The sequence below is a fragment of the Anarhichas minor genome, unplaced genomic scaffold, assembly GCF_050575085.1.
Source record: "Anarhichas minor isolate MPS153535 unplaced genomic scaffold, ASM5057508v1 ptg000027l, whole genome shotgun sequence".
Classification (NCBI taxonomy): Eukaryota; Metazoa; Chordata; class Actinopteri; order Perciformes; family Anarhichadidae; genus Anarhichas; species Anarhichas minor.
The window spans coordinates 11,112,185-11,134,111 of NW_027466473.1; the positions used below are offsets into that span (position 1 = coordinate 11,112,185).

Sequence of the window (21,927 nt, forward strand, 5' to 3'; positions counted from 1 at the left end):
GGGCTCTTAGTACAAAGGAACAAATAGAAATACTATGTTTGGCTTCCTGTCCTTATGAATAACCTTCAAATGTACTTCCCCACAGTTAGTACCTTCTTCTTCTTCTTCTTCTTTTAATTTATGGATCAACATATTAAGTGTGAATTTATAACACAGATTGCTTAGTTGTATGTGAACTTAGCTTTGTTGGAGTCAGGGATGCAGCAGGATGCAAAGGATATGCGTATAATTAACATCAGTAACAAAAAGTGACAAGATTATGACAGTTACAACCACTATGTTTTAGTTTGGGTTTATAACACAGTACTGCATTGATGCTGAATTGGGTCACTTTTAACCCAGTATTTTAGATCAGTGTCTTACTTTATAGAAGTGTTACGAAACGGCAGGAGTGTCCTTTCAACAGAAAAAATAACATTTACTTGTTATTGACATTGTATCATATTGTGCCTGGAAAATACACAGTAGCATGTTTATGTAGGTGAGTTGTTCGCCCTTATAGGACCAACCTGATTTCTTCTGTTTCCTGTTCAAGAATCGTGTGATGGGACTTGATCGGCTGCTGCCAGGTTAATGTCATCAGGCATTCATCTTCATCCCGGCCTCCCTCTGAGAGATACAGGGATGCATTGCAGGTCTGACGCCGGGTGTGCATGTGCATATTGTGTTTTACATTAGCAAAGCTCCAACGGCCCAGACAGCCTAATTTCCTGTCTTTGTGCCTGGGCCACACAGATAAATTAGCCCAGCCCCAGCTCGCTGTGCAGCCCCTCCGGGACAAACAAACACGGCAGGAATAATCTGCATCAGCTCTGAGCATTAAACAAGCATTCGTCTTCCACTGCGTATAGATGTTAATAGAGGCTCTGCTGCTTTTGTCTACAAGTCAATTAGGAGCATCAACCAGGAGTGGGAGCGCAGGAGGACACTTAAACCACATCTGTGTCATGGGGGAATGATTGTGTTGTATGTGTTGTGCTGCAGAATGAGCAGAGTCAAATGTTTGTCATTGTTAAATCAATCATTAGTGATACATTTCTGAAATATTACAGACACAAGTTACTCACAGGCCAACATAAAATGAGTGCAAGAGTACTAACTTTCAATTAAATAACACATTTTACAAACACACAGTTAATTTACACTACAGCGGATGTAAGGTTTTTATTAAACACTGATACATGTTATGTTATGAATAAGTTATGTTTACTACTACTGGCTGAATAAATACAATTCTTGAAGAAAATACTGAGAGAATGGAGGGCAGCGAAAACGTTGAAGTGAATATTCAGAAGGAAGATAAGATGAGAAGATTTACACCATTCTCACGTTACCACACTCATATGAAGCCTCGCACTGCCCAAAAGGAAAAATAAAAATCTGCCGACCAGCACCTCTAAAGCGCACTAATTAGCACCTTTTTTAATTTCATAAACAAACGGAAATGTAGAAATGAGAAGTTGGTATTAAGCACATTGGTTGACCTTAGCTGTTTCCCATTCCCCCCGCTTCCAGCCTTTATGCTAAGCTAAGCTAATCGTTGCCCGGCTCTAGATGGGCGAATTTGCATCTTTCCATCGACTTTGTTTATTAATGCTTCTTTGTTTTCTGTCTAAACACCCTCTCGGCAAAAAATAAAGAAAAAAAGATTATTTTCCAAAACATCAAACTTTTTCGGCAAGTCTTCCGTACCTGATCTCTATTGTCCCTTTAGAGGTGGGTCATACGTATGTTAGAGAGCATGTTTTGTAACCAATGAGGCTGACAAGACGTGCCCCAGTCAAACAAATACATGACAGCGGGTGTCCCTTTGACCCCACTCAGCCACCCACCTTGCTTCTACTAATAAACTTTATTGACCAGTCAGGCAGGAGAGGTGACCCGACGGCTTTGGAAACAACAACCACTTAAGGGGTATGGGCTTTGTGATCTGCCTCCCCGCCATTGAATGGCTCTCATTGGGTGATTAATTGTGTGTAAAGCAGGCTGTGTGTATGTTAATCCGACTACTAAAATGTTGGAGGAATAGAGTGATGAAAGAAGTGCCTTTTTAGATTACATAAAATTACATTAATGCACGTTTCCTTATGATAGCAAGGCCTTTGGAATGGGCTGCTGTGTGCATTAAAACTGATCTTTTTAACTGATTCTGCTGTTAAATTGATAAACAAAGTCGGAGACACTAAACAATGCCTCGTATTGTAGCTGCAATGTGGCCTCATTTCAAACAGGAAACCAACATGTTAACACTGACGTCAAGTTCCTCGCGTTTGACCGAAACCAAAGTGTGATTAGATGTTGTGACACTTTAATGACCTGCTCTCTGTCCTGTTCCATTTGTTTGATCAATATATGCTTCAATATTTCCCGTCCTTAATATTAATAAAAACCAGGCTTGAAAACCCCCCGAAAAGGCTTCGGGTGGCAACGGGAAACAGACCACATGGAAGATGACTAATTTACAATTTGTTTGCTTGTTTGCTACCATAAAAATCGGTTTCTTGGAAGCAATTCTGCTATTGTGGGTTGTCATGTGTTGCAGCCAGTTCATGTGAGAGCTCAACTTTTAGCCATCAGCTAAGTTTCACAACCCCCGGGATTTCAATCTGGAACTTAATAAGAATCCTATAAAACCTTGTGATAAAGAAGAGGTGGCAGATGCATCTGCTCATCTACTCCTGTTTTAAGATCATACCTCAAATGTCTCGTGGTTATTTTCTGTGCTTATGTCACTGTCAAAAGTGTACTTTCAGAAACTGATAATCCAACAATCACGACCACCTCATGACTTGATAAAGTATGCTGGATTTGAACTTTTTCTTTCTCCTACTTCAATCACTTTGTGATGTGCAACACCTGTGTGTCTGTGTGGGAGGACTGTACAAACGTGTCATCCATTGTCCCCAGTTGTATTCATTGCATCGAGACTACAAAGACACTTGATGTTTGAAGCATACCTACGCCGTAAGGGTAGCCCAATCTTTTCAAACTAATGGTTTCCGTTTCTGTTAAATGCTAAATGTTTATGCTGCCAGGAGCCTTCAGTTAAGCCCCTAACAGCAAGAACACAGGTTACAGCTCATTCAATGCCAGTCAAGACTCAGTGGAGACTGAGTAAGTCACAGTAGGAAGGATTGAAAATGTGCCCTGATAGTAATCAGACCTGGAAACTGCTGTAACATGCTGTTAGAGGTACAGCATGTTTTTGTTGCCCAATATAATTTGATTCAACAATAACTTGTTTCATTCATTTATTCCACTTCGGGTAAATGCCTAGATGTCCTTTAGGATAAGGAATGGCCTCATGACTGGTGTGCTTTCATTGCAGAAAGACTTGCACACACACACACACACACACACCCACACACCCACACACACACACACACACACGTTTATACAAGCAACGCAAGAAAATGATGCTTGCCAATTTAAGGAATCAAAACTAATCACATCACCTGCCGTAATGAGCTGGATGATACACTTATTGAAGCCTGCAGTGAGATGCCACATTTAAATTGGTGACTCATAACTGTCTCACACATTGTAGGAAACATTCTCATTTTCTAAAGGTTTTTAAGGACAGCTGAATAACCGTGGGACATATTCTAGATATATTTATTTTAAATTATTCATATTTGACGTGGCTGTCAAAAATCCCCGATGCAAGCGAGCTTTACTTGAAGAGCTTAGTGACCTGTGCGACCTGACATGACCTCCGACTATCTGGATAACAGCATGTGGGCTGCACGTGTGCTTAACGGTGTCCATCCTTCACGAGTCTCCCTCCTCACAGCCAGCTTCACTGTTTGAGATGCTCTGGAGTTGCACAATAACTTCAATTCACGCTAGGTCAAGGTGTCAAAGGTCTTGTCTTCCCTTAACCACTAAACAATGCAGTAAAGATCATCCAAAACACTCAGACTGAAGTAAGCGTTGATGTCTGTGGACAGCAACATAAATTAACTGATGTAGATGTGGTAGCACGGCTATTATGGGAAAGTGGAAACATTTCAGGTTACAACCGGTGGGGCTAAGTAAGCTCTGACCATAGGCCCAGTCAGAGCTGAGGAAAAAGGAAATTGCATCCTATGTTCCAGAAATCAGTAGGAACCCTACAAAAATGCTACACAGGGACCAAACTAATACGTATATATATAAATATCAGCAGACTAATTCAACTTAAAATGAATACAGAAAATGTATTAGATGCCGCTTGTGCTTATAACATTAGGTGTCATTATATTGCCTTAAAATGCTACGATGATGAAGACACACGGATAACATTTTGTTTTTCACATGGTGCACATGGTGATTTATGCACCGAATGGGTTACATAGATAACTGCATTATTTTAAAAATACCCAGATGTGGATATCCAAGATAAAATATGACTGCATTCCATTTTCACTTAAAACAATTTGTGCACACAAGTGAGTTTCATCATTTGTTTAATGTCCAAGATTACATATAAAAATGCAATATACTCTTTTTTAAATCATAAATCTCCATTTGTTCAAGGTAGCAATTATAAAAATGCTCCCATCACACATTTATTTCTGATAAGCTTTCACAATTACAGAAATAGTTGCATTATTCTAAGATATAATTTTGTTATGTTTACTGAATTCCTTTCCTTGAGTTTTAAACAGATGAATTCATGTTTTTAAAAACCTTTCAAAATGTGTAATTTCACGCAAATACATGTTTGATTTAAAATGACTTACAAAATATTTACCAGAAACTAATGGCTATAATCCCCCAACACATTAGAAATACAAAGGCAGATGGTGCATTACTCTGAACAGTATTAATCAAAGACATGAAAAGAAAACAAAAACTATTTACAAACAAATTGTCAAAAATGAAGACAAATTCAATACATTACTTACTGAGGAGAATGGCAGGAAAAATCCCTTCAACACTTCAGAGGTAACACATTTTGAGGTATTTATTGATATGGTTTGGACTCCGATATGTAAACAACCATTTCTAACACAATCATACATACAGTATAATACTTCAATATAATCCAAACAAGTCATTGGAACCCCTCATATACAAAAAATGTACTTCTAAGGAAAACAGTATGTACAGCATTATAAGTCTGAGACCGTGTAGGCACAGTGAGTTGGCGCACTTTCTTTGATGTGTGTGGTAGAGCTGAAACTCTTTGGTGCATAAAATCTGCAGCTGGTGGGAGGTAAACAGCACCAAATCATGTGCTGTGTCAGCTAAACTTTGAAGGTCATGATCCATTTACAGTCAGTTTAGGGATTCCGTCATCAGCCTATCCTATCTGCTGCTTCTCCCGCTCTATCATACATCTTAAGTCAGGTGAAAATCTCTAAATTCTACAAAATGTCCCTTTTTTAGAATGTGACAAAAAAACAACTGATTTCAACTTGATCGCCGTGCTTTTATCAGTTTTTCATAACTTCAAGCGTGGTAGAATGTCCTAATGTCAAAGACGTTAATGTGAGCCTAGACTATAGAGTTGGGAAGAGTTCCCCTGACAGCAACATTGAGTCCCAAAAGGCGAATTAAAATACTGAGGAGCATTATTCTTGATAGGTGTTCCCAAACAGCCACATTTTCTAAATTCTTAACTACTTGCATGTAAACACTATTAACGTAACAGGGAGCATTCACAGTGCACTTTAATACAAAAATTGAGATTGGTATGGACTTTCAGTTAACTGTTTTTAGAAGGTGACATCTCGAATGCATCTTTAATTGACTTCTTCAATGTTAGTTTTATGTAAAAAAAACACAAAATACAGCATATCATGTAACTCAAACACAGTATATACATTGTACACAGCATAGGCACACATTTTTGTACAAGTATAGAAAGTACAAAGCAAGAATCCAATTATAAGCTACAATTAAAACAAAAATATAAATAAATACCTTCATAAAGTATATGAAAGACAAATTCATTTCAGTCAGAGATGCAGTTTGTCTCTAATGAACTCTAATTGTGAGGAGATATGGCTGATGTTCCTTTTGAGTGCTGAATTTGATAGCACTGTACCAAGATTTAATCTGTGTACACACCAATCAAAATCTGTATTTATTGGTGTTTGTTTCATAATCTGCTATGTGATGTTGTCCAGAGGTCTATTCCTCGGATATTTTCTCTGGGTCATTTTAATTCACCATTGTAGCTAGAAAAGTGCACTCAGTAGAGTGCAGATCTCCTCCAGGTATGTAGACAAAAAAGAGTTGAATACGACTCAATTGTCCCTCACGGCTGCCTTAGAGTCAAGATGGCGGCGAAGATTAGAAAATCGGGGGTTTATTCATCTTGTATCGTGCCTGACTTTAGCGGATTATAACCTATCACGTTCAAAGTTAGATCATTTTCTGAGCCACGGCAAAGGGCAAAACGTGGCCTGCAACAGATAAGGTAAGGCTTGTTTTCATCCTAGCCAATTGCCGGAAAGGCTTTCTGCTACTGAAGCAGTTGTTGATCAATTGCGGCCCCTATCGACCAGCTAAGAGTGAGGGGTCAGCAGTCAATAAACTGTATAAAACAGTCAATAAATATATGTTTTTAAAAAAGTGTGAATCACCACAGCCCATGGGAGGTCCTTGAGCATACAGTCATAAATGAGCACCAAACATGTTAGACTGATGGGTCTAGTAGTATACCAGATTAGCCGTGGACAGACAGACACACGCACACACACAGGCTTACGCCTGGCGGAGATAATAAAGTTGATTGATATGTATCAATATGCAGATGATACACCGATTTATCTAATATTCAAGCCAAATGATCTCACTAGGTTAACACTCATTTGCCATGATGGGCTTTTCAATCAACCCTCAAAAACTAACTGATACAGAACATATTTAGCAGGATTTGCTCCATTAGCATGTAATATCAAGTTCTCCTTTAAAGATATGGATGCTATTTTAGACTTGATACTTGACATTTTAAGCATTGGAACAAAAAAAACACTGCTTAATGGTTTAACTCAATATATACTCTGTTGGTCCCAAATTACTCCAAATCTGGCTCATTTCACTGGATGGTAGCTAGTAAAGACCTGATTTTAAAGTTGTTACAGCACCTACAGAGCAGTGTGTGGTCACTCCCTAAATAACTATAACTGTGCTGTTGTGTCCCAACGGCAATTTCAAGTCCCACAAGTATGCTCAGCCGGGCCTATTGACTGCTGCAAAGTTCATTCTTAAATCAAAAGGTGATTGTGCAGCGTTGGTCTCATGTCGGACTGGCCACAAATCATACATTTTGAGAAATTAAGTTAGGCACTCTGATTATATGTTCTGTCCTATGTAATATGCTGTAATGTATATGCTTATATGAACACAAATCAGCCAAAATAAACAAATATGTTTCCAGTTTTGGACAGGTAATTGTAAACAAGGCTAGTTTGCAAATGCTGGCTTGTCTCTCATTCATTTTCTCTCTGCAGAGCTTATTTATGTTCAATGCAGTTATGAATCAAACAGTTTTGACTGTCGTGTCGTTCAGTATCTTGATCTAAATGGTGAACTTATTTAGTTTACTCTATTACATTTAAAGTAATAACATGCATTGGTATACATGGAGCTGCAACTCAAGACATGTACATTTTTTTGAAAATGAGTTTTTGCCGAATGCGCTGTGGCTGATTTACATTTTCCAGTCTTGAATGAAGGAGAGCAGTGGCGGGACGCTGAGAAAAACCTGTGAGGGAGAATAGAAAATGTTCAGGTATATGAAACATGGACAAGAAAACAGGACATTTCATTTGTTATAGTTTTAATACATGTACTTACTGACATACTACTTGTTAGTCTCACCTGTTGTGATCCACCATGCGTCCTAGCCTGACACCCAGCTATGTGTGGTGGTCTTCACCCTCTGGGGAAACCCATGAGGCCCAGCTGTGGGGTCAAAGTTAAAGTCCAGTGCCCCGCCATCCATGAGGGTGTCATGGAGGACAGTCTCCATGTCACATTCAAACCTCTCGATGGACACGTTGTCCAGGTCACTGGGCAGCCGCTCCTGGTGATGACCGTGTGGGTGAATCAAGTTGAGTTCCCTGTAGCCGTTGTTGCTGCCGTAGTTTGCCGAAACAGCATAATTGTGTGATGGGTGTCCACGGGGCAACTGCACGCATGTCCTCAGGCTGGTCATTCGAGGAGCGGCTCCTGAAAGACTAGTCAGGCTAGTCAGGGGGATCATGCTACAGCTATTCAAATCTTGTGAGGTTGAAGGACCCCGGCTATGTATATGGCTATGTATATCTTGTGGATTTACATGAGGAACTCGGTGACTTTGAGGAGGAGTCATCATTTTTACTCCATTATGAACCCCCATGTGGCTCTGGCGGCTGTAAGGGGGCATTAGACAACCTCCCCTCCCCACATGAGCATCCCTAATGGCCTCTGCATCTGAGGTCAGCAGCTCCTTGAGGAGGCCAGCAGGACAAATATACTGGTTCTCATAAGCCCTAAAGCCCGGCTTGGTCTCTGGAAACGTCTGCATGGGAGCAGGGGACAGGGAGTTCATCCTGACCTGGCTGTACATGCACTTACGGTAGTCCTTCTGGGGGTGCGGGGTCAAGCCAGTGGAGCTGTAGGGGCTGCTCTGAAGCATGGCAGCATTTGATGAATGTGAGGCGTCAGAACCTAGCTGGGTTTTAGGAGACAGCACATTCATGTTATCCAGCAGACTCTCCATGACCCTATCTGAGCCAAGTTGGCCCATGGATCCAGTTACCTCGGACAGGCTGGGCAGGGTGGAGGTTATCTTGCTCCCCGTTGCTCCAGGGTACATCATATGGCCATCCGACTCCCCCAGGTCATCCTGTTCAGAAGGAAAGGGTGAATGGCAACCACTCAGGGTGCTGGCGTCAGAGCTGGTGCGCGTCCTAAAGGAGCTCCAGGCTTCAAAGTCCTCGTTACTGTGGGAGTTTGGGCTTCCCAGCCAGTTAGAGTACTGGGAACCAGGGCTGCCTGCTCCTCCCTCAGCTGCTTCCTGTAGAGACATCTAAGGACAGGAAAACAATAAAGGTTACACAAGCTATCAGAAGAATTACCAGTGTATTGTTAACTTACATCGAAATGATAGGAATAGTACAACATTTTGTGGAATGTGCTTAGAGGAGAACATCAACACCACCCATGTATCTGAAGTTACCACCACCAATTGGTTAGCTTAGCTTAACATTACACTAGGAACGTCCTGGCTAGCCTAGCTCTGTCCAAAGGGGACAAAATGTCCGCAGTAACTGTTTGTGAGATAGCAAATAACTGTATTTTCTAATATGTCAAACTCTTCTTTTAACATAGATTCAGAAGAATTGTGAGAAACCTATGTACAGATTGATTTTAATGAAAGGGAGACTTTACCTTTTTCTTTGCGGCCCTTCCTCTGCTCTTGGTGAACTTAATGTTGTTGTCCATGGAGGCAGCTCTGCGTCGAGGTGACTTTCCGCTCTTTCCCCCCTCTGGGTTCAGCATCCACCAGGAGCTTTTTCCCGTTCCCTCGTTTTGTATGCGCACAAAGCGGCTGTGCAAGGAAAGGTTGTGTCTGATGGAGTTCTGGATGGGGAAACAAGTGAATCATTTGTAAGTTATCTGTTGGCTCACAGTTATGTAGAGGCTACAATGCAGCTAGAAGCATCAAAATAACTCCACAACAAGGTTTATTTTCCAAAGATTATATTTTGTTGTTGGTGTGCAAAGTCTCTCTTTTCAAAGGTCAATATTTCCCTCATTAATTATTCTAGTGCACCTATAAATGGTGTTGTTTTTTAAATACTAAATACTGACCCTCTGTTGCAGAAATCAGCAACTGTGAGTGATCCCTGAGCATTAAATAAGAAGGTGTATTGCTGCAGAGGAAATGTTTTTCCTTTTTCATACTGAATGGAGAAGAAGCTGGTAGTTGAGTGTGATGTCAAAGCCAGCAGATGAACAGGAAGTATGCATATACTTTTCCAATCGCTCTTCACGCTCTCCAGCAAAAGACATTAGTTACTTCTGGCATGAGGAAGCGAGGGATGGACGGGACATGTGGTCTCATTTATTTTACACTAAATAAACATGTGTTACCATCGCAAGACAGACGTCAGTACAGCTAGAGTACAACATATCCGTTTCTGAATATGACGGCAAACAGCAAAATAAAACAAAAGAATAATGAAAGAAAAGTTAACAAAAAGTAGAAACAGCAAGTGCCACGATCAGCAACGCAAAGTTGATTTAAAATTAGCATTTTAGTGCACTTTGACTATTTAGCCTGATTATATCATATGGATCATCTCTGTGGACATAAAACTATCCTGATATTTTCACAGGACTTGTATGAGTCTCATGCGTGATTATTTTTCGACTAAGCTCCTTCTTGTATAACGTCAAGATGCATTTTCATCACATGAAAGTATTTTAACTTTTTAAGTCAATATTGTTCAGCTTTTTATCCTTTAATTACTTGTAGTTGAAGCTATGAATTGAACGTTTGCTTTGGAAACTCCTACATTAGAGTTTATTAGCGGTCATCCTTCTCCCTCCTGACTGTATGTGAGGCCATAATCACATGCTTCCTGTGATTTACAACATGTTTGATCTGCACAGCAGATTTCTTTTACTGAAAGAGCAGATTAAAAAAAAAAAACTCCTAAATAAGACAGGCTGTATTACTTTGGGTCTAACCAACTTTTGTATGCGGCCACATTTGTCCTTGTGCCAACACGTATACACCTAAAGCCTCATTCAGTCCATTTTCTCTAATGCTATGTTATGAACTCGAAAAAGGACGCAGAGGCGCCTCCTGCGGTAGATCTCTCAGGAAGAAAAACAACGATAGAGAGACGGTCACACAGGACACAGATGCACTGTATAGCCTGGTCTCTCTGGACAAAAAATGCTGGTCTTGGGTCGGGGGCATTCAGTGCATATTAGTCATCAGAATGTGACTCATACTCTAGCATATTAATATGATTTATTTCATACTGAAGATGGCTCTATAAAGTAATCAAAATAAATAAATACAAATCGTATGTAGCTGCATGACTTAGACCGGAATGACACTTTAAATAATTGTATAAATAGCTCAAGCTTAAGAATGTTGCGAGTATTGTTTTGGCTGACTGTCCTCCATACGAAGGCACTGAACCACAGCAAGTTCAACCTCCAACTATACATCAACTTGTGAAGCCCGATCCTCAGAGGGGAGGCAGCAGGCTGTGCATGAATGAGAATTTTTTTTTCCTGAAAAAGAACGCTGGGGGAGGTTACAGGGTTCGAAGTGAGGGCGACAGAGTGAGATGTTTTTGCCGGCAGAGCTGGGGGGGTCAATGAGTTCACTGTGTACTGAACACGAGCTCTTCAGCTGGCGCTGACAGAGTCATGCAAACAGGTTGGATGGTGCAGGAACACAGAGAGAGGAGGAGAAGCATCAGCCGGGTAGGACTGTCTGCCCCCCACCGCCCCCCCCCCCCCCCCCCCACCGCCTCCCCTTGTGAACCGGACCCCTCCCTTCTCCTCTGCTGACTTTTTGAAATAAGGCTTCCTGCATCCTGCACATGCAGACTGGAGCTTTGCTGCATGGGCTCAAAATGCAATGCTCAATCTCGTGCTCATTTGATTCATGATCTTTTCCCCCCCTTTTTTACATTTTTACATGATCTGTAAGAGGAAGACAGGAAATGAGTCATTAGCAGAGGACCTGAGATCTGAGCAGTGTGCTGCACAGACTCCGTCTGTGAACCAATTTATATATTCCGCCAACCAAAGCGACACGTCTTGCTCACACACAGTTGAGATCACTAGTGATATGCAAATGTCTGTAGCCTCTGATTAGTGCCCACAATAGATCACGGACTGCATGACTGGGCCCTGGGAAGGGGAATTCTCTACTCCGCCAGAGATAATCCTCGTCTGAGACGGACCTCACCTCTGCCCAAAGAGAACAAAAGACATCCCTGCCTCACTAATTCAGGAGGTGCCCCATTCACACATTATGTCTCTGAAAGCGCGGCCCAAGGTGGCCTATAAGTTTCATTGTTGCTAAAGCTCTTTATAAAACATATTGTTACGGCCCTCGCCTTTTAACTGACTTTGAAGCAGGGACATATGTGCACCTGTAACTGCACGGCGGCTCATGTGAATGTGGGGAATTAAGAAATTTATATGCTCTCTATTGACCTTTCATGGCAACCAGGAGAGTTCCCAGGCACAGATTATGTAGGCCTCTAAGTGACATAAATGTGTAAGAGAGGAGACGTATTGAGTGATGTGAGCAGGGACCCAACACAAGCTTGTGCACAAGTTAAGATGCATTATATCTTATGAGGAAATATTGTAATATAATGCATATTTGCCATTAGCCGATCTTGACTTGAGGAAAAAATATATTGCATTGTGTTTGTGTGGTGACGTCAATTGATTTTTGTGTGCTTAAAATGTATTGTTAAAATCAATTCTGCATCATTCCTACTGTAGCTTTGTAGGGACCAAAAATCCTTTCAGAGTCAAGCTATTGGCCTTTAGTGAATCTTATGTGCTAAGAAGAAATATGTGCAATAAAATATATTGGTTTATATCAAGCTTTGTGAAGGAACAAGTGGCTCTACACTGAAGAATATGTGACACAAACTATTTTCAGTTTGCCCTCAGAAGAGAACAGCACGCTGCAAATGCAGCGCAGAGTCTGAGTCCACCTGCTGCTACCAAGCTCAGATACATGGGAGCACTCAGTATTATGGAGAACCATCCACCATCGTACAACACTTCAAATGTACCCAATGATCTCTGAATCATCTGTGATCAATGTCATCAAGAGAAGCTGCTGCAGCATGAAGCGACTCCTCCTCCCGGGACTTCAAAACAATCAACTTGACACAGCTGCTGTTTTTTGTGTAGTGAAGCGTGAGGCTTGCAGCAAACGGTTGCAGGATAAGTAAACAAACCAGGGCCAGTTGCGGGGACAGGTGCAGCCACAGTGAAAGTGGCCTCGCTTGCAACTGGTCCAAACGTTTTTTTTTACATATACAGTACAGCACCAGACACAACCACAGACAGGAGAGAGCATCCCCCAGGAGACCCACTGCTGGAGACCAGCTGCTACTCAAATCAGTAACTCAGTTTTCTATCAATGATGAGGCCTGATATTGAGTTAGTGATGAAAAAAGGGAACCGCTTTTAATTTACATACATGTAGCGGCATCGTGCGGCTACAGTTAACACAAACATATTGAAGTGAGACTGTGTAGCTTTGATATAATCATTTTTCGTACTTCTAATCACAGCTTCGGTGACCTCAGCGATGGGTGCAACCGTCTCTCAACGCATTGTTTTTGTGGTTGCTTCTGCCACAAAGGGTTTTAAATGAAAGTTCTAGTGAATGAGGAAACACGTGAAACAATTGCCCGTAAATCAACATCACATTAACAGTGAAATAAGGAAGTATGCTAATCTCCTTTGGCTGCCATTGACTACAAAGAGTTCAGCTGTGCTACATGCTGCATGACCAGTTTGTTGAGACTTAGAGAACTAGTTGATTGTGTAGCTCACAATGTCAATGCACAGATTGACTTCCTGGTGATATTTGGGTGATATATCTGAAATCAGTATCACAATATAATGTTTTTTTAAGGTTATGGGATTAACATTATGGGAAACGTATACAGTCACATATAAAAAAATGAAGCTGATGTTCAGTGTGTTCCACTGAAGAACATTACATCCCTTCACACGTAAATATCTAAAATGTTAATTATTATTACAAATTGGTCGGACTCATTCATTTTGCAAAATTATGAAACAATATGTTGATATCACAACGATACAATTCTGCTGAAAGATAGTGCTGCAGCCATATTTCTTATTCCTGTCAAATTCAAAGACAAAGACAAAGGCAGATGAGGTGTTGCATTTAGCAGCAGCCATATCTCCAGCTGCTGAATAAAAAATGGAAAAATGATCTTATTCGTAAAGAAGACGTATCTGGTGAGACCAGAGTTGACACTGCCTGGCCTAAAATGAGTATGGTTAACGTACTGCTTCTTGATCTTATACTGCACGATGGCTCCGGGTGAAAAAATACAATTGCAGATGTCAATTAATCAATGCCGTTATCTTTAATAACTGCTGACATATCACTACATCTTCAAAGCATGTCATGGTGGTGTAAATAAGAGAATAAGAGAGCAAAGCACTTGCAGAGATTGCAGCAAAAAGGACAAGCCACTTCCTGGCAGTGTCTTCCTGTGCACCCCCCCTCCCTCCCCTTTCTCCTCTGACCCAGGAAGTTAAAAATGAGCAAGCGGGACCTGAGTTCTCTGTTACAGGGCGGTAAAAAGGCATGCGCTGCTGCTGCTGCAGAAGGAGAAGAGCCCTCCAGCTCAGCGTGGTGACCATGTCGCCTCTTCATGGCACCCGGCACAATGCAGGCTACTTCATTAACACTGAGCATCAAACTGAGTGACCTACTTCTGCAATGGCTTCAAAGTGGGACTGTGAAAAGGAATGGAGAGCTTTGTGTTACAAGCCATGGCTTTAGATAAACAAGGAGCCGGCAAATGAGAAGGATAGAAACAGTTAAACATCCTCACGGGATTGATTCAAAAAACACTCAGTCATACTAAATATCCAGACTAAGCTGATTAGAAACTTGATCTCTAATCTTTCTCAGCCTAATCTTGAGAGTGACACACATTCTTTGCACACTGTACAGTGTAAAAAGGCCAACTGGTTTTTTTTTTATACAGGATTTGACACTAATCTCAGTCACCCCTGATCCTGTTTCTCTTTCTTCACACCATATTTCTTCGCCTCCCTCGGCCCCCCCATGTCCTTTATATTGTGCATAATGGATTTGACTTCATGTTCTGTCTGTGAACATAATAAAGGCGGGGAATATTTCCCTGCGCAGGGCTGGACGACAATGCAGAAATCCACATGCCACAGATTCCACAGGCTCAAACACGTGTAGGCAGCAGACTGTACACAGGCCTGAGCCCACAGACGGCCAGTCAGCTGACTGATCCCCTCCTTCCCTCAAGCCCCTGCCCCAAGCCTCTCTCTCTTCATGGGGTTACTTGAAGCTTTCAGTGGGCCTCTTAAGTTAAGGAGAGTCCTCCCTTTTTAACCTTGTGATCCCAAGACAGATTGCTGAGCAGCTATTCAGTTTTTTTTTGATTTTGCCCCTGTTTTCAGGCCTGTGGCCCCAAACATAGCTCGTAAAAAAACCCGATTAAACAGCTGATTTGTTTAAAAATGCACCATTTCCTCAACAAAAAAATGGAAACTCTAGAATTTCCTTTCTCTGATTTGATAGATTAAGCCATACTTAAAGGCACAGTGGTGCTTTGAGCTGGAGGTCAGCATGCTGACCGCAATTCTAACTTGCTCATGTTTAGCAAGTATGGTAACCGCGTTAAATATCTTAAATTACCGCATTAGCATGCTAACATGTGCTACAGTATTCAGAAACTAAACACAAAGTAAAGCTGAGGCTTTTGAGGATGCCGTTAGTTTACAAGTATTTGGTCATAAATCAAAGTGTTGGACAAACTGACCTTTTGACCTCATAACAGCACTAGATGAAAAGTACAATTCACACTGAGGGGAACACCAATGTGTGTAACAAATTTCATGGCAGTCCATCCAATAGTTGCAGAGTCAGTTCACTTAAAACCACAAATGGCGATCTTGATCTCAGAGGAAAAGTCAGCGGAAAACACCAAAGTCACTAGGATTTAACCTCAGGTGACCATGAACGTCTGCACAAAATTCCATGGCAATCCATTGGTCATCAAATTACCTGAGACACTTCAGTCCCATGGCGGGACAAATGAAGACATACACACACACACACATTTATACATTTGCATGCTTAGGCCTGAAGTTCATGCTGCCATTCACTCCTCTCACGCATGCTCACTCATAATTCCCTTGCTGTCATTGGTTAGGGCTCTCAATCATGCAAGCGCCAAAGACTCCATCAAGACTTTATTATTGCACATAATCTGTATTATATGTATTTCTATAATAAACAATTATCTTTTCTACATTTACTTGTCTCTCCAGATTGAAATGTTAATTCATGACACTACTAGCGTCTTCAATCATACATCTAACTTGCATTCCCACTAGCAGGCACGTTTATCAGCTGTCATTTGATCTGCGGGATGTTGTCGACATGGAGGTAGAGTGAGCGTTTTCACTGAGCTCATCCTAAATAAATACCATCAGTAACGTCTGTCTGTAGTTTTGGTCATATGCAAACATCAGGAGCCAGACTGCACAATCGACAGGCTTCTGATTTGCAGTGTAGGGGCCGTGTTAAATCATACAGTAAGAAAAACCAACGTCACAGTGATTACTGCAAGCTGCCACCAAAAACTGGATATGAATCCATAATACCCCAGCTGCCTTATATCTGTGTAGCACTACAAACCATTGGCTTTTACACACTTCATAACCTTTAAAAAGTTCAAGTAACTCTTGGTAAAAATACTTTCTTGCAATGCACACGTTTTGAAATGAACACCTCAGAACCTCTGCGTCAGTTAAACTTTAGGAGTGCTACTTCCTGTTCCATTATTTAAGGTCACAGTTCACTGAGAAAAACAGTGGCCCTCCCAGTAAGATGGTAAAGTACCTCGTATGCTGCACACTGCCACTCACAGACCCACCAATATCCCAGGGGAACCAGTTCTACCAGTTGGCAGGGGCCCCTCTCTTGTGGTGAAGGCATGATGATCACCACGCCATTTTTAGAGGGAAAATAAAAAATAAAAAAATCTCCATGACATGAGGGAGACAGGAAGCTCTAGCTGCTGCAGCAGCAGCGTCGCCCTCGTCCTGCCCTCCACCCACCTTCAGTTTTCTAGGTGGAGCTGTATAATCACTGAGGTTCAAACACAACGCCCTCCGCCCTCCACCCCCCATGGGGTCTCTGGCTTATCTCTATCTGTCATTACAATCAGCGAACCTCATGCATGTGGAGCCAAAAGTCAATACCTGGGCCAGGATGTGACACAAAACACAACAACAAGCGGGCTAAATATTTCTTTAAGCATGCGGCAGGAATGCTGAAATGGAATAAAATGACTTCACATAGAATTAAGCGCACAAACATGACCCATGTACGGTCTCTCCCATTAGTTACTCCTCTTTTTCCAGCCCTGACCCTCATGTTTTGCAAGGCGGGGATGTTAACACATGGCACTGTTTTCCATCCACTCTGCAGGAAATGCATCATAGTTCATTGTGAGGGGACCGTCGTGTTTTTTTAACAGGAAAGTGTAAAAATAACTCTAAGCCGGTGGTTCCAAGGCCCAGCCACGCATGCCAGCATTTAGGAATGCAGAGGTTGAAGTGGTGATGTGTTGATTTAATATCAAAGATAAACAAGCGGGTGCTATTGTTATTGAGGCATTTGCTGCTTCTATGAATGGCACACAATGACAAAAAGGGGCTACAGTAAAACCTCTCTCTCAAAAAATGTAATAAAACTAAAAATCAGGGGCAGCAGGGTGAAGTGGAGTGTATGACTAATCAGACATTGGCATGTCGGCTGAACTTCCGGTTAGATGTCATTGATTGCTGTAGCTATTGTGAGTTTATAGACATTTATAAAAAAACAACTGTGGATTCTCAACTCAATAAAATGTAAGAAAGAACATTTCTTTATTTACAGATGTTGGTGCTGAAAGGACAGTTAGGCGTATGAAAACTCTCTGCCCTCCTTCAGCAGAAGGCCTGAAGGAGGGCAGAGAAGGAAGTGGAAGGATAAAGAGCAGCGATCCCTTTCTCCAAGCTGTAGCATCCGCTGAGGAAACTCTAGATGACAGGGACACAAAGATATGAGCGCACAGCTCGGGAATGGAGGATGTTTGACGTTGTTCCCAGCATTCCCTTCTCTCAAGCCCCTTCCCCTCCGACACACTCCCCAACACTGATTGAGCTGTTTGTGTCGCCTCCTGTTATTGTCAGGGGGGGGGGGGGCACTTTACTCTACGCCGCTTCCTTGGCAAAAAAAAACCTGACTTCATTCCCACCAGCCAATGCACCTTTACTGTCTACGTAACAAAGTGTAGTTGAAGAACTGCAGAAAGGGAGGTTTAGCAGAGCCGTAAGTCATGATAGCAGCTTTTCACAGTCGGCTGTTGGAATCTATATTTGATTGAGGTTCACAAAGGCATTTCTTGACATAACTTGAAAATGACGCCTCATGGGAGGCTACAGGAAGGGCTGCAAGGATTAAATATGAATTGGACTCGTATTAATTTTTTTGAGAGCGTGCAGATTATTATTAGGATTATTACTTTCTCCGTCTGCTCCCCGCCTCATTTCTATCCCTCATGGCTGAGTAACTTCCTCACCCGGCGAGACAATATTAAGACCTGGATTAGCATGTTTGCACAGGCATTAGGCTACTGCTTTTCCCTCATGCTAAATATTTCCAATACATTTCCAGGCCAGAAAGCACAGCTTTGTAAACTTCCAGGACTGTACCAGTTTTTCCATGGACGTGGGAATGCTGCACAGGCCATGAGTCAGTATGTTTTGTGGTTGTACTGGATAGATTGTTGCCACTAAGGTTTTTTTCTGGAATAGTAAAATGTATGCCAGAAATCAACAATATTTCAATGATTGCTCAGTCGAGCCGGCTCAAACATCTAGTTGACATGTGCCCGGTATTCTCCGTACGAAACAAGTCCAATATTTTTGCAGTGTTGGACTACAGGATTGTACAGAGAGAGAAATGTCCTCAAGCTCATGTATGGGGTGTTTACAGTCAGACCTGCTGCTTCAGAGCTGTATGTCTCCTCACTGACACAGCAGAGAGGCGTGTGCTACCACTGACAGAGGAAACCACTCCAAAACTTCAAAGGTACCAAAGCTCAGCAGCCAAATTCAAGACGCACTATTCAGCATTTTGAAACCACATTCATAGTTCTGGCAAAAAACTAAATTTGATAACCTTTTTTCACAAGGGAAAAAATATTTTGCTACTACTACATCACAACTACTGAATGTGCACTCGATATTGGCCTGTTGGTGCACTCTTTTTCTTCTTCTGCGGGGTCATGTTGAACTGACTGAGCACATTGCAATCAGCGATGTCTCACCAGGTATATTTGGCTGATGGTAACAGTTGTTTGGGAAGTAAAACAAATGGTGTTCAGCCATTATTCATTTTAATATCTGTGATTTTCCGACTGTGACATGTCGAATTGTCCTGACAAATGCCTCCCTATATTTCCTATAGTACAACAGCATTCAGCAGAATGGGATGGAGCCCGTTTTTATACTGCTGTGTTGAGGATTGGAGTGATTCAAGAGACCGTATGTTGTTATTTTAAGAGGAACTGCAGAGGAAATGAATCTGCAAGACTGAAAAACGGCAGGAAGAAACACTCCCATCCTCTATAGAACTTTGCGCTCTCTGCTCACTTTAATAAAAAGTGTAAAATGTGCATCAGTGAAGTTAGACACTAAATATCTGCAGATTCAGATTAAGGTTTGGAAAATATTTTGCTGCTGCTAATTGCATTGATTTACACTTGTCTTTACTATATGTTGGTTTATATATATATATATATATTTGGATTGGCGTTAAAGGGGTTAATGGTCCCATCTCAACCATCAAACCATCTCAAGTTCATCCTATTCAACTCGATGCACGTGTACACGCGCACGCGGGGACACTCACCTTCCAGCCCGCGGAGCTGTTGCTGTCTCCTTTATCCTTGAAGTAGGGCACGTTCTTGACCATCCAGTCGTAAATCTGAGACAGTGTCAGCCTCTTCTCGGGTGAGCTGTCTATCGCTTTGGTGATCAGGTCCGCGTACGACATGTTCCCCCAGGCGTTGCGACGGGACGAGCTGCTCTTCCTCTGGCCGGAGCTGCCCAGGGGTGCGACACCCGGAGGGGGCACCTGTTGCGGCTGAGGAGGCAGCTGCGGACCGGGGAGCTGCTGCGGAAGAGGATGATGGTGGTGGTGGTGGTGATGTGGAGGCGCACGGTTTCCCTCCCGACACTGAAAGTCATTGCAGGGCACAGGCGGTTTCTGCTCCGCATACTCTTCATAGTCTTCCTCCAACAAGCCGAGGTTGCTGATGAACTCGGCGTTTCCTCCCGGCTCCTGCTGCACCGACGGCGCGGGGGACGACGTGTTGGAGCCGGCCGGGTCGTTGAGCTCCGGCCGGGGCAGCGGCCAGGTGCAGGACCGCGGCCGGGAGAGGGGCTCAAATTCCGGGTCTATTTCGACCGGCTGCGGTGGCGGTACCTCAGCCATGTCTGAGTCTGTCTCACTGTCACACAGACACTCACATAAAAAAATTATAATAAATCAACAGGTAAAAAAGAAAATGTTGCGTTCACACACCAGATTATAGATAGACAATATAAAGAGAGGTTTGTAATTTAGAAGTCAGAGAACTGTTGCGTTCAAGGTCTTCACTGAAGTTCACACCATCCTGCACCGACTAGTAGCAACTCTCAAGTCTGCCGCTCTGTCAATACAGACAACGGTCCACAGGCTGATGCTGCTTTCAAGGACCACTGACAGGCTCGGTCTTCTGAGTGCTACAACTTCACGGTGCATTCAAAGTCGAATGATTTATATCGACTCTGTTGTCTATGTGCTCTTTGGTTGGAAATTCCTAAATGGACCCGGTTTCAAATGAAATGTGCATTTTATGTGCACGGTATTTCTTTAGAGTTTTAAGTTTAGCTTGGATAATTAAGTAGGCAATCATTAATTAGCACACTAGTCTTCATGGCTCCTCAGACTCATTAGAAGCTGTGGATTCAGGAGAAACAAGAGATTCAGGAGAAACAAGAGATTCAGGAGTTACTGTGAGATGCTGCCATGGTGTCCTGCATTACAACCAGAACAACAATTAAAGTTGTATGGGCTCAGCAGTGAGTGATAATACAGTTGGCCTCCTTGTTATTAACACCTGATTTGAACCGTATAATAAAAGTGATCAAAAATGACTGCTTTTCAGTCACTAAATCTCGTTCAACTGTCATTACAAATTATTGGATTATGTACTTACACATTTTGACAGCACCTAAATGCACCATACAGGCAGAGGAACATGCAGAGTCCCTCTAGTGCTTTGAGAGATATTATGCCCACCTGATCACAGGGAACAGGTTTTTTGTCATCCTGAATAGCACACTTGGTCCATTGTGTTTTTTTTCAGTAAATATATATTTACAGATGTGCTAATTTAAGAATAGTGAAATGTTTATATTGTGTAGTTGGTTTTCCCCCACAAATGGTCGTTTTCTTAAACAGTCCAGCCATCAGTTAGTATGTTTGGTCAGATACTGATGATCCTGAAACAAAATGTTTTGACACCACATCTAGTTTTATCATAGCGGTTAATACAGTAAACTGTTGAAATATTTAGGGTCTTGTTGTAAAATAGTTAGATATCCTAACATTAAACGGACCATAGATGTGAGTAGTGCCATCTAGTGGGTTATTTGCATAGAAGACATTTCTGAGCAGAACCAGGTGCCTTTCCACACAAAAACACTGTTTTGTACTTTCTACTCATACAAGCAGGGGAGTGTTGCCAAAACCTTATCATGGCAATCATGTGTTTAAGGAAAAGTGAACAAAATGTGGAAATGAGGCACTCTCAACAGCCACGCTCTCATTTTCCACACTTTCTCAGACAATAGCTCGCCGAGTGTTTTTAGACCAGAAGGAATCTGAGTGGTACATTGTGAACACGTTTGTTTTTTTCCACTTTAAAAGCACTTCCCTTACAAAGGGCACACGGTTCATGGTCTCATTGCCCTCCTACTGTGAACCTGATCTGAGGTCCTAGATGCTTCACATAAGTTATGCTTGTTTTACGACCTGCCTGGGAAAACACTATTAATCACGCTCACAGGTGTTTGGATGACCTTTTACACAAAAATAACACAAAA

The 21,927-nt window shown here is 42.0% G+C and overlaps 1 protein-coding gene across 1 annotated transcript; it reads right to left on the reverse strand.

Moving 5' to 3' along the window:
* Nucleotides 1-4,431: 4,431 nt before the first annotated feature.
* On the reverse strand, nucleotides 4,432-20,467 carry LOC142960558 (forkhead box protein O1-A-like). The gene is made up of 4 exons (XM_076102436.1): nucleotides 19,688-20,467; nucleotides 9,370-9,561; nucleotides 7,816-9,007; nucleotides 4,432-7,699 (listed from the first exon to the last, which is right to left on the reverse strand). The coding sequence occupies exons 1-3, from the start codon at nucleotides 20,270-20,272 to the stop codon at nucleotides 7,838-7,840; spliced, it is 1,947 nt and encodes a 648-aa protein (XP_075958551.1). The 5' UTR covers nucleotides 20,273-20,467; the 3' UTR covers nucleotides 4,432-7,699; nucleotides 7,816-7,837.
* Between the last annotated feature and the right edge of the window lie 1,460 nt (nucleotides 20,468-21,927).

What these genes read in the sequence shown, in the direction of transcription:
- LOC142960558 (XM_076102436.1), bottom strand. Translation starts at nt 20,272, where the DNA reads ATGGCTGAGGTACCGCCACCGCAGCCGGTCGAAATAGACCCGGAATTT. An exon ending in ACAGCTCCGCGGGCTGGAAG is followed by an intron (nt 9,562 to 19,687) that starts GTGAGTGTCCCC and finishes TTCCCCATCCAG; the next exon opens with AACTCCATCAGACACAACCT. An exon ending in GAAGGGCCGCAAAGAAAAAG is followed by an intron (nt 9,008 to 9,369) that starts GTAAAGTCTCCC and finishes TCCTGTCCTTAG; the next exon opens with ATGTCTCTACAGGAAGCAGC.